This window comes from Chrysemys picta, chromosome 15 (assembly GCF_011386835.1).
Source record: "Chrysemys picta bellii isolate R12L10 chromosome 15, ASM1138683v2, whole genome shotgun sequence".
Taxonomy (NCBI): Eukaryota; Metazoa; Chordata; order Testudines; family Emydidae; genus Chrysemys; species Chrysemys picta.
In genome coordinates this window covers 5,310,765-5,323,764 of record NC_088805.1, presented here as the reverse complement: position 1 = coordinate 5,323,764, position 13,000 = coordinate 5,310,765, and the positions used below count along the sequence as shown (strand labels likewise).

Genomic DNA, 13,000 nt, shown 5'->3' with positions numbered 1-13,000 from the left:
TGCTGGCATATGATGGCATATATAACATTGGTGGACGTGCAGGTGAATGAGCCGGTGATGTTGTAGCTGATCTGGTTAGGTCCAGTGATGGTGTTGCTGGTGTAGATATGTGGGCAGAGTTGGCATCGAGGTTTGTTGCATGGGTTGGTTCCTGAGTTAGAGTTGTTATGGTGCGGTGCGTGGTTGCTGGTGAGAATATGCTTGCGGTTGGCAGGTTGTCTGTGGGCGAGGACTGGCCTGCCTCCCAAGGTCTGTGAAAGTGAGGGATCATTGTCCAGGATGGGTTGTAGATCACTGATGATGCGTTGGAGAGGTTTAAGCTGAGGACTGTAGGTGATGGCCAGTGGAGTTCTGTTGGTTTCTCTTCTGGGCCTGTCTTGTAGCAGGAGGCTTCTGGGTACACGTCTGGCTCTGTTGATTTGTTTCTTTATTTCCTTGTGTGGGTATCGTAGTTTTGAGAATGCTTGGTGAAGATCTTGTAGGTGTTGGTCTCTGTCTGAGGGGTTGGAGCAGATGCGATTGTACCTCAGTGCTTGGCTGTAGACGATGGATCGTGTGGTGTGACCGGGGTGGAAGCTGGAGGCATGAAGGTAGGCGTAGCGGTCGGTGGGTTTTCAGTATAGGGTGGTGTTAATGTGGCCATCGCTTATTTGTACGGTGGTGTCCAAGAAGTGGACCTCCCGTGTAGATTGGTCCAGGCTGAGGTTGATGGTGGGGTGGAAGCTGTTGAAAGCATGGTGGAATTCTTCCAGGGTCTCCTTCCCATGGGTCCAGATGATGAAGATGTCATCAATATAGCGTAGGTAGAGAAGGGGCATGAGTGGACGAGAGCTGAGGAAGCGTTGTTCCAGGTCAGCCATAAAAATGTTGGCATATTGTGGGGCCATGCGGGTGCCCATAGCGGTGCCACTGGTCTGGAGGTATATATTGTCACCAAATTTGAAATAATTGTGCGTGAGGATAAAGTCACAGAGCTCAGCAATAAGTTGTGCTGTGTCATCATCAGGGATACTGTTCCTGACAGCTTGTATTCCATCTGTATGTGGGATGTTTGTGTAGAGAGCCTCTACATCCATGGTGGCTAGGATGGTGTTTTCTGGGAGGTCACCAATGCATTGTAGTTTTCTCAGGAAATCTGTGGTGTCACGGAGATAGCTGGGAGTGCTGGTGGCATAGGGTCTGAGTAGGGAGTCCACATATCCAGACAGTCCTTCAGTGAGAGTGCCAATGCCCGAGATGATGGGGCGTCCAGGATTTCCAGGTTTGTGGCTCTTGGGTAGTAGATAGAATAACCTCGGTTGGGGCTCTAAGGTTGTGTTGATTTGTTCCTGTGTTAGTGTAGGGAGTGTCCTGAGTAGATGGTGCAGTTTCTTGGTGTATTCCTCAGTGGGATCACCCATCTAATTTAAATAAAAAATCAGATTTTGAATTTAATTGTTTTAAAATCATTGATTTTTATCCACCCTGGTTGCACACCATAGAACTTGTGTTTACCTTTTTTCCTTAAAAATAACCCCCTAAGATATTACATACCAAATAAAAAACGTAAAAGAATGTTATTGAGATGGCAAAGTTGAGCACTCAAAAGGGAGGGAATGCCAGCTTTCCAGTTGCCTATTCATCTTGCGCATATACATTGCGGCGCAATCTTTAAGGACATGCTCACGTATTATTTTTTCCACAGGACAACACCTCATTCAGTGCGCAGGGTAGCTGGACAAGGAGACAGAATTAAGGTTGCGCTGATGACCGGCATTTCCTAACGTTTGAGTGCTTGACTTTGCAAACCAAATAACTTTCTTTTAACATAGTTCTCAAGTATGTCATCTTTATTAATGTATATTACTGTACCACCAAGGTCCCATTCATAGATTCTAAGGTCAGCGGGGACCACTGTGGTCATCTAGTCTGACCTCCTGTATCACACAGACCAGAGACTTGCCCCAGAATAATTCCTAGAGCAGAGCTTTTAGAAACACATCCCATCTTGATTTAAAAATTGTCAGTGATGGGGAATCCACCACGCCCCTTGGCAAATTAAATTGCTCCAGTGGTTAATTACTCTCTCCGTTAAAAATTTACATCTTATTTTCAGTCTGACTTTCTCTAACTTCAGCTTCCAGCCACTGGATTGTGTTAGAGCTCATTATTAAATATTTGTTCCCCATGTAGATACTTATAGGCTGCAATCCGGTCACCCCCTTTACCTTCTCTTTGTTAAGCTAAATCGTTCTGGCTCTCTACACACATGCAGCCCTGAAGGTTGATGGAGACGGAGCTCAAAGGATTGGCTCAGCATGTAGCACTGAAGGGTGTAGTTAATATGGGGTTATAGGTACCCTGGACACAAATTGGATTGTTCTCTCACCAGCTGGGGGTGCATGGTTCCCATTAGATGTCATGGAGGGTGCTTCTCCCCCATGGGGGCGTGGTAATAAGGTTGATTCCCCCCTGAATGCTCCTATCCAGGTTATGGGGTACTCTTCCCCACTCCATGTGGATGTAATTACTGGCATGAGACTACCCCCCCCCAAAAAACTTGTACCCCATTAACCTACCAGCACACATTCAACGTAAAACACATAACCCCTGCTCCCCCCAAAATCCTTCCGCCTCAGTCAACAATAGAGGAGAAACTGAAGTTACTTTGCAAAATGGGCTTAAAAGCCATAGGGTGAATTTCAAACAATAGCAATTTACAGCTGGGAATTAAGCCGCTCTCCTCACGCCATATGCTATAAACAAAAGTAAAGTGCTGTTTGCATCAGCAAAAGGTTTTATATTGTAAAGTAGCCCCTTTATGTCCAACCCGGAGTGAATTCAAATGATTATTGACCCTCCACTGTAGTAAAGCTGCATTATAATATCTCCAAATCAATAGAGACAAGAGGAAAGCGGGAGGGAAAGGTTCTGGCTCTGCAAACTGCAGAAAATTGCATTTTGCTTTGGCCTCTTAGAAAGTTTGCAAAGCGTCTATTAGAGGCCCCAGGAGCCTTTTCTTTCTAATTGCTGTATTTGACAATGCGATCGCACGTGGGACTAGCAGAAAGGCAGCTAATGGACCCACTTTAATTGCTTCCCAGTTCCATGAGTCATAACACTTGTATGGCAAAGGGGAAGTGCTGCTGTTTGACTGGAGGAGGTTTCTGGCTTTAAAGAAAGCTCAGGAGGGACAAATGCAAAACTCCAAGCCAAGCTCTTGGAAGGACGGAAGGTGCCAGGTGCTGAGTTTTCTTTTTATCTTTTGCTTTTGACCGGAACTGTGTTTTAAACCAGTAAAGTTTTAATCATGATCTGGAAGGGAGAAGGGAATGGTCCCTCATGGGGATTTGGAATCAATCTCCCCCCGAGGGTCTTTACCTCCACAGGGATGGGTGGGGATTGAAACAGCGCTAGAGGTGGTGGGCCTGGTCTGGGGCTCTGTGCTGAAGTGCAGTGGTTGATCCTGTGGGAGCATGCTGGGTGGGTGGAGGAGTCTGCTGTCTCCTTTCTCCCAATCTGTGGGACATAATTCAGGGCCATTAGACTGGGCGGATATGGGGCCCTGCAGTGAACGGGAACCCACAGCTGGGCTTGCAATGCAGAACTCGGGGAAAACAAGCAACTGTATTGGAAATGTGCCAGTCGGGCACTGGTGTAGCTGGGCCCCTGCTTTCCCTCCCCAGGCCCATCCCTTTGGTTACCTGCCTTCTCTTGTTCAGGTGGCAACATCAGGGGCCCGGCTGGGTGCTGGCAGAGTCCACCCTGTGGACTTCGAGTCCCATAGTGGCATAGCTGCAGTGCCCTGCAGGGTTGCAGGCTCTCTGCATACAGGGAAAGGAATGGGCTGGTTAACAGACACACAGCCAGGGCCTTGCTCTGGTCTGGGGCATGGGCAGGTGTCTGGTTTTCAACCGGAGAGTCCGGTCGAAAAGGGGACCTGACAGTATCCAGTCAGAGCTACTGACCAGACACCCAAAGTCCAGTGACCATGGGTGGGGGAGATGGGGAGGCACCGAGTCGTCACCTGTGCCAGCCCCTGCTCAGCTGAAGCTGCCTTCTACCTGTGTCAGGAGGGGGAGGGGGGGGAAAGCAGTGACCCAATGGGGGGAGGGGAGAAGAAGAGCAAATGGGGGTGTGGCCTCGTGAAGAGGCAGGGCAGGGGCGGGTCCTTAGGAGAAGAGGTGGGGCTTCAGGGAAGGGGTGGGGCTTCGGGGGAGGTTCTGGCACTCCTGCCGGAGTGTCCGGTTTTTAAATATTACCAAGTTGGCAACCCTATGGCAGGAGATGACACCAGGTCTCTTTTAACTCGCCGAAGTCAAATCCCCCCAGCACTGGTTCCCTCGGCAACTGACATCGCCCCAGGGGCTCGATCCGAAGGGATCCTGAGCACCAGCCACTCCCGTTGGGGCCCCCAACAGTTGCAGATGCTCAGCCCCTCCCAGGATTGGGCCCCTTCATTCGGACTCAGTTAACCCTGTTCACAGGGTTGAGAGGTTGCAGGCCACTGTCCTGGCTGGTTTGTGCAACATCTCTGTTGTATCTGCGGTGCCAATGCTTTCTTCTCTGCTCTGTGCTCCGGGTAATCAGAGGCAGCAGAGTGTGAATGGTGATGGACAAAACACAAAGAGCTGCCCAGGCCACAAAGACAAGGCTGTTGTTCCCACAGGCTGGGTCCCTGTTAACTGTCGGCTCCCAAGGTAGGGAAACTAGAAAGCACATGGGGGAGGAAGAGGGAGGATGAGAGAAAAAGAAGGAGGAGAGGAAGATGGAGGGAGGGACAGGGAATTGAAGAGGAAACAGAGATGGAGGAGGCCCATACATATATAGAAACAGAAACAGGCAAGCAGGCACATGGACAAACACACATTCACACACACTCTGTCTGAAACAGCTCTTAAAATACCCCCAAATCATAGAATCATAGAAGATTAGGGTTGGAAGGGATGACTCCAAGATCTTTTTCCTGACCTGTTGAAGCTAAATTAGCCCCCATCATATTGTATGTATAGTTGGGGTTATTTTTTCCAATGTGCATTACTTTACATTTATCCACATTAAATTTCATTGGCATTTTGTTGCCCAATCACTTAGTTTTGTGAGATCTTTTTGAAGTTCTTCACAGTCTGCTTTGGACTTAACTATCTTTAGCAGTCTAGTATCATCCGCAAACTTTGCCACCTCACTGTTTACCCCTTTCTCCAGATCATTTATGAATAAGTTGAATAGGATTGGTCCGAGGACTGACCCTTGTGGAACACCACTAGTTACCCCTCTCCATTCTGAGAATTTACCATTAATTCCTACCCTTTGTTCCCTGTCTTTTAACCAGTTCTCAATCCATGAAAGGACCTTCCCTTTTATTCCATGGCAGCTTAAAATTTGTACTGGCTCCCTCAGTACAAATACTACTAATAAACATAGCAAACTTGCCCACACACTATCCAACACACACTCACAAACACCCCCACCTACTACACACACATGCACACTGACAAATAAATAGAACCCAGCTCCATGTTCCAGCTCCCAGTCAAAGCCCCATCCAAACGCTGGGACACTGGGATGGGGCTGTTTTGTCCAGAGGAAATGCCACCCCTAGCCCAGGTCCCAGGGACGATCCGCCCCAGCCAGACCAGGAGCTCCCCTAAGATGCGCCCTTGTCGCTGCATGCCCCCCCCCCACCTGCTGCCATGGCAAGTGCAGTGAAATAGCTGCTGTGCCCTCAGGGGGGGGGGGCTGGGAGGAGAGCGAGTGCCCCTGCCTCATTGAAGTAGGGTTGCCAACACTCCAGGACTGTCCTGGAGTCTCCAGGAATTAAAGCTGAATCTTTAATTAAAGATGATGTCATGGGATGAAGCCTCCAGTAATACGGCCAACCAAACTTGGCAGCCCTACGCCGAACTCTTCCATCGCTGGGGGCTGCGGCGCTGGCGTGGGCCCCAGCAGCCTATCCTGGGTCCCGCTGTGATGGCTGGGGAAGTTGGCCAGGCTCCTGGTGACCGGCGCTGCGAGCCCTGTGAGCGCAGGGCCCAGCCCAACAAAGGGAAACAAACTGGAAGCGAGAAAAGGCTGGGGAGACCATTGACAGGAGCTGTCTGGGTGAAAGGAGCCACTCGCTAGCACCGAGCTCACTAACTAAAAGCCAGAGCGACAGAGAGGTTTGTGGTGCCTGGAATTACTTCCCCTCCGCTGCTTCTCTAGCAGCAGGAATCAAAGCCACTGACGGGCTCCCAGCAGCATGAGCAAGGCCTGTCACCTTCCTTCTGCTGCTGTGGGCTGGGAAGAAACACTGCCACCCCTCTGGCTCTGTAGGCCAAGAGACTGGGGCTAGGCCTGGGCCTACAGCCAGCAGCTGTGGCCACCACCAGGGACCTGCGGGGCCCTCACTCTGCACACTGGTACAAAACACCCGAATGGACAGGACTGAAAGCAGGCGATATAGCTCTGAGGGGGAGGATGCGGGGTATAGTGACATGCGATCCCAGTCCCTTGTGCGTGGGAGGAGCGGTATATACACAAGCGTTGCCGGCCCCTGTCTGGGGCTGGAGATGGATGTGCCGTCACACCGATTTCTGTCTTCTGCATTGGTTCTGTTGTGCCCCCCTCACGTATTGGCAGGGCACGTGTGGTGCATCAAGGGCCGAGTTCGATTTGCTCCCAGGTCGGTTTTAGGCCCTGCACTCTTGTAATTGCAGGGGAGGAAGCGCTGGAAGCAGCCCTGATTTGCCAGGCAAGACGTGTAGCCTGGATGCTGTGTTACAATGGAGCGGATGCTGCTGTGGTGCAGACTGAATTCCACCCCTCTAGCGCCATCCCTGACCCCCTGGTGCTATGAATCACGCTGCTGAAGAACCCTCCAGAAAGACATATTTCCTTTCCTGCCGGTTTTCTGTCTTAGCGGGAGAGGAATCGTGCTGGCCAGCGAGATGCCGGGATTGTTTTAATTTCCCAAGAGGCTCCTCCCGGCGTGACACCTCCCCAGCAGGAGACTTCAGTTGCCTTGTGTTACTTTACTCCATACAACGGGTTGTGATGTGTCAAAACATGACAAGCCAGCCAGAATGTGTCATAATACTGAGCCCAACACGCCGCCTTCCAGGGAGGCACAGCACATAATAATATCAGGCTAGAATTATCCCAACGTGCTGGGGAGGTTTCTTCTCCCAAGTGAAATATGATGTACAGGAATCTCATGTCTATCTGGGACTATTGGATCAGCAACCGATTTATTAGCTCTGCCGAGTGAATTTTTATGACAGGAGTGAAGCACGCGTCTAGGTTTCCAGCCTTTTATCACGTGAAAGAGCCTCTTCCCCCTCAGCCGCTTTGATACCTTTGTCGTTGCTTCAGTAAACAGTTTGGTAGAATTTCCATATGATTTATGCTCTTATCATCTGAGTTTGAAGTTGCTACTTAGACTCAGAGATGAGGAGATTGCATTAGATACAGTATTGGCTTCCAGGCTTGCCTGTGAAATGCAGTCAGCCATTCGAGAGCGGTGTTTTGATTCCATTGCACCTACGTTGGCTGGAACTGACAGGACTCTCTCTGTGTCCCGCTCATTTGTCTGGTTCCGTGTCAGTGTCTTGGTCTGCCTGACGTAGGGTGACCAGATGTCCTGATTTTATAGGGACAGTCCCGATTCTGGGGTCTTTTTTCTTAGATTGGCTCCTATTACCCCCCACCCCCTGTCCTGATTTTTTCACATTTGCTGTCTGGTCACCTTAGCCTGACTCTCTGATCTCAACTCTCAAGCTGCTACTTTTAATGTAGGTGTAAAGAGGCATTAAAATGCAAGACCAACATTTCCAGTTTCTTAACAAAGCCCAAACCTGCCATAGAAACAAATACAGAAAGGTGCTCTTTGTCCCTTGGCGAGGACTTTCCCGGCTCATGATAGGAGCGTGTCTCCTTCGCGCCAGATGCTGTGGTGAGCTGGAATGGAGACACATGTGTTTGACGATCATGTGTTCCAAACGGCATGGGGCATTTCACAAACGGGCATGTGCTGTCACTGCTGCTTTCAGATCGTGGTTCAGCAGATTAGTTAGAGGGAACAAGCTAATTACATGGCTGCTAATTGCTAGCAGAACCCTGTTAAAAATGCCTTCCCAGGTTCCTCAGGCTAATCTCAGCCTGTAGTTCTCGCTGGGGCGATGGGCCCAGGGTAAGATGCATCTCTTGCTGTCTCCCTGTGGGTTTCTGGGTTACGGAGAGAGGAGAACACACCGGACCTGTTGCCTGTAGCGTGTCTCATTTCACAACCAGGCATGTACCCAGTACCGGGTTTACGATGGCGCCAATGACGCTGTGGTGCCAGCCCCACACTCAGAAGTGGCCCTGGCGCCCAGACCGTGGCACTGCCCCCCCCACACTCCACTTGCACTCTGCCCTGAGGCTCTGCCCCCACTTGGCCCCTTCCCCCTGAAGCCCTGCCCACCCCCTGCTCACTCCTCTCCACTCCTTCCCTCCCTCTGTGCAAGCGGCACGGCAGGGTCTCGACCAGGGGCAGGGGAGGGAGGAGAGGCCAAGCAGGGGACGGGCCTTGGGTGGGGGGGGCAGGGGAGGGGCCACAGTCTGAGTGCCAAGGCCCACAAAAGATTAATCTGCCATGCATGCACCTCAAAAGTCACCTACCTGGCATTGTGAGTTTTTTGCTAATGCGAATTTGGGGCTGGGCCCTGTGAGGGCCGACTGCTCTCAGCTCTCACCAGCTTCATTGGGAGTTGAAAGCACACAAGCCCAGCTCCTCAAAGGTATTTAGGCATGAACTCCCATTGGAGGGTCTGGGCCTCAGCACCTTGTCGTGTGGGGCTGGGCTCTGGGAAGGAGTGGGGCTGAGATTCAGCATGCAAAAATGTTGCCATTTCACACTCACTGCGCACACAAAGCACAAATGAAAGATTCTCCTGTGATGCAAACTCTCAGGGGTCCTTGAATCCGGCTGGGCACAACCTCCGTCCAGCACAGCATCACCCTCTGGCAAGCATAAGCCATGCCCAACTGCTCTTTCGGAGGGACTGCACGGATTTCCCAGGAGAAAAGGGAAGGCCAAGGTATGAGATCACATAGCACTTGGCTGGCAAAATGATCAGCATTAGAAGAGGCAGAAATGAAGCCCAATGCCCTAGTGCCTCTCTATAAACATGCTTGGCTTGTCAGTTCTTCTGAGAGTCGGATGCAATCATTTCCTGCCGGACAAAGGGGTTAGTGCAGAGAGAGCTGATGGAAAGGCACAAGAAGAGATGCTAGTTCACATTTCTGTACATTCACATACCTGCTTATGGGTGGCTGGGATGGCAGAGGGCGCAACATGGGTTGTGGTGTGCCAGACTAGGAGGAACTAAAAGGGTAGCACCAGCACCACCTGGCACAATGCAACCCATGCCTGGCCAGTGCACCCTCTGCCATCCCCGCCCTGGGCCACTCCTGAGCAGAGGAACAGATTTATTTGGGCATAAGCTTTCGTGGGTAAAAAACCCACTTCAGATGCATGGAGTGAAAGTTACAGATACAGGCATTATATCATGAGACATAATTTGGGCTTGACTAAGGACTGGGAGTGGCTGGCTCATTACAGAAGCAGCTTTGCCTCTCCTGGAATTGACACCTCCTCATCAATTATTGGGAGTGGACCACATCCACCCTGATCGAATTGGCCCTGTCAACACTGGTTCTCCACTTGTGAGGTAACTCCCTTCTCTTCATGTATCATTATATAATGCCTGCATCTGTAACTTTCACTCTATGCATCTGAAGAAGTGGGTTTTTTACCCACAAAAGCTTATGCCCAAATAAATCTATTAGTCTTTAAGGTGCCACCAGACTCGTTGTTGTTTTTGTGGATACAGACTAACACGGCTACCCCCTGATTCCTGAGCAGAGGGCTTGTCTTCATGTACAGCGGTGCAGCCAACATAGTGCTGTCCCACCAATATAGCACTATCTTCCCGGGAGTTAGGTTAGCATAACTATGTCACTCAGGGGCGTGGATTTGTCACCCCCTTGAGCGACGTATTTATACCGATATAGGGCTGTAGCGTAGACCTGGTCCTAGTGTTGAATAGTGCTAAACGGTGCGGTGATTCTGCGATGGAAAGAAATGCCTCCAGGGAGTAAGGCTATTTACTATTTTGGGGTAGGGACTGTCTCTGTGTTAGGACATTTATCCAGAGCCTCCCTCCACTTCCTGATCGTCACAACACACAATGCAATACCCACTACACATAAATGATAAGGATACTAATTTCCACTTGTGGTCTAGTTCTGAGGCCTCCCAGGTGTGACAGACCAATGCAGCATTCAGACTCTCTCCAAGCGTACATTGATTTTAACTATTGTGTTGAGTGGCAGAAGAGTTTTCATTCTTTATTGTAATTGTTTGGCTCCCCTGGCCCATGCTGTTTGTGGATACCGCGTGGTTAATGCAATGCACTTGCAAAGGTGAATTTCAGCCTAATACATGAGTTGCAGAGAAAAATGCTCTCCTGTAACTGACTCTAATTTACTTTCTATTTTTGTTGTCCTTTAGGAAGCAAACTGCTGATTTTGGTGCTTTGCTTGAACATCCAGTCGGAAGTGGAATCTTGCCCCGGGGCGTGTGTATGCTACAGTGAACCCAAGATCACAATAAGCTGTCAGCAGCAGGGACTGACAGTAATCCCCACTGAGATCCCCATACAGACCCAGCGCATCTTCCTGCACAATAACAAGATAACCCTGGTGAGGTCCACCAGCTTCAGTTCCTGCCGCAACATGACGATCCTTTGGATCCATTCCAACAACATCAGCCTCATCGAGTCCGGGGCATTTTATGGGCTTGACAAACTGGAGGAGTTAGACCTCAGTGACAATGTGAACTTGAAGTCCATCAATCCCACCACTTTCCGGGGTCTCATTCACCTTCACGCCTTACACCTGGATCGCTGTGGGCTCCTGGAGCTCTCCACAGGGCTTTTCCGAGGGTTGTTCTCCTTGCAGCATCTCTACCTTCAGGATAATAACCTGCAGAACCTGCTTGATGACACTTTCCTAGATCTTGCAAATCTCACCTACCTGTTTTTGCATGGTAATAAAATTAAGAGCTTGTCAGAGAATGTCTTTCGTGGGCTGATCAACCTGGATCGGCTCCTGTTGCACCAGAACAGAATCAGCCTGGTTCACCGCAGGTCTTTTCATGACCTGGGGAAAGTGATGACCTTGTATCTGTTCAATAACAACTTGACGGTGCTCACTGGAGAAACGATGGCTCCCTTGGTGTCCCTCCAATACCTTCGTTTAAATAGCAACCAGTGGATCTGTGATTGTCAGGCTCAGTCCCTCTGGAATTGGTTTAAACAGTTTAAAGGATCTTCATCGGAGCTGGAGTGCCATCTGCCCACTAACTTGGCAGGGAGAGACCTCAAAAGACTGCAGAGCAGCGACTTGGAAGGATGTATCGACTCTTTCAATCAGATAAGAACAAGTGTTTTTAGTACTAAGACCAGATCTGGCAAACTGCCAACCACCGACTCCCCTCTAAATTCCCGGGACGGCACCCAGAAGTGCTGCCAACCGGAAACAGATAAATCCTTTATTTATGAAGCCAAGGGCAAGGCAAGTCCATCTTCACACAGCAGCCGTCCGTCCCCCAACAACCCTTTCAAAGACAAGGAGAACATGTCCAAGACCAAGTACATCGAAACGGACCCTTCCAAAAACGGGAGCAACAAGCAGATAAACGACTCCCCTTTTGGGACCTTCCCCAGCGTTGTAGACCCTCCATTGACCAAGTTGAAACCAGAATTCCTAGCTCCCATTCAACCCTCCACAGTCCCAACCAAAAAGAGGCAGGGGTGCTCGAAAAAAAACAAGTCGAAGGCCCAGTGCCGCCTCACCCAACAAGGAAACAGCTCCACATTACAGCCAAGCCTAAATCTTTTGCTTCCCCTCTTGGTGTGGAGCTTACTGTTGTTCTGCTAAAAGCAACTCTTTCCCTTGGCCAATGACACGTTAACACCAGAATTTTGCTGACCTCCATAAATGTTGCAAGAGTGAAGCAAACTGCTATACACCCCAAGAAAGCTTTGTTACACAAAAGTTAACTGGATGCCTTTATAAAAAAAAAAAGACAAAACCAAGATGTACATAATTTATTTGTCCTGAAACCTGTGAGTTATACCTTTGGTCTTTGGAACTGCACTTACTCACATAACAGCTGTTGCTACAGCAGATGGTAAAGAAATAGAATTTATACACACACACACACACACACACACCAAAAGAGTATGTAAGAAAATGCTCCTGAAAGAATGTTTAAAATTTGTTTGTAACTTGAACTCATACTGAACGGCGTTGCAAGTTCCCATTTGCGGAGGTGATGCATTTGATGCTACTTTACTCCTATGTTTATGAATATTGCCGTTTTACCGTGTTCATTTCCGTCATGCCATGTTTATGGGCAGCATTTGTTAAAGAATGCTGCCTTTTCCTTCACTAAGATTGCAGTATATATAGATATGCATTTTATTTTACTTGTGTACAAGTATACAAAAAAATATAAAATAAAGATTTCTTTTTCCTAAGCTGTCGTCATCCGCAAGAGGTGAAGCATGCTGGTTAACTGAAAAGCTTGGAAAATAAAAAGGGGGTCAGATCTTCTCATTTAACTTCAGGCCTGGGAGGTAGGGTCCAATATTTAATGTGAAGGCAATAAATGAGACGTGCATTGCACCATTATGCAATCTTTAATTGGCACCAACAAAGGATTTCCTTGCATGAAACATACTGTGCCTCAGCTTTTTCCCACCTGTCCCACAGCTTCCCCCAACATCTCATGCATATTTCAAGATGCTCAGAATAGCTGGACATATTAACCCAGCCCCCTCCAAGCCAAACGTCCCAAACTCTTTGGTGTAGGACTGGTGACTAAGCAATCCTGAGCACTCACAGGACTCACATGGGGCATTTTTCTTTAGGCCTGTACAAATTACTGAATCTGACTGCTAATAGTCAGGAAGTGCTTCCAGAGCAATGCTGT

General features: G+C 49.2%; 1 protein-coding gene across 1 annotated transcript in view; it reads left to right on the top strand.

The window, feature by feature from the left end:
• Positions 1 to 12,545, top strand: part of RTN4R (reticulon 4 receptor) — a 112,597-nt gene extending 100,052 nt beyond the window's left edge. Inside the window, exon 2 of the mRNA XM_005279288.4 lies at positions 10,514 to 12,545. Within this exon, the coding sequence (XP_005279345.1) occupies positions 10,514 to 11,943 (1,430 nt within the window). The 3' untranslated portion in view covers positions 11,944 to 12,545. The remainder of the gene's footprint in view (positions 1 to 10,513) is intronic.
• The last annotated feature ends 455 nt before the right edge of the window (positions 12,546 to 13,000 follow it).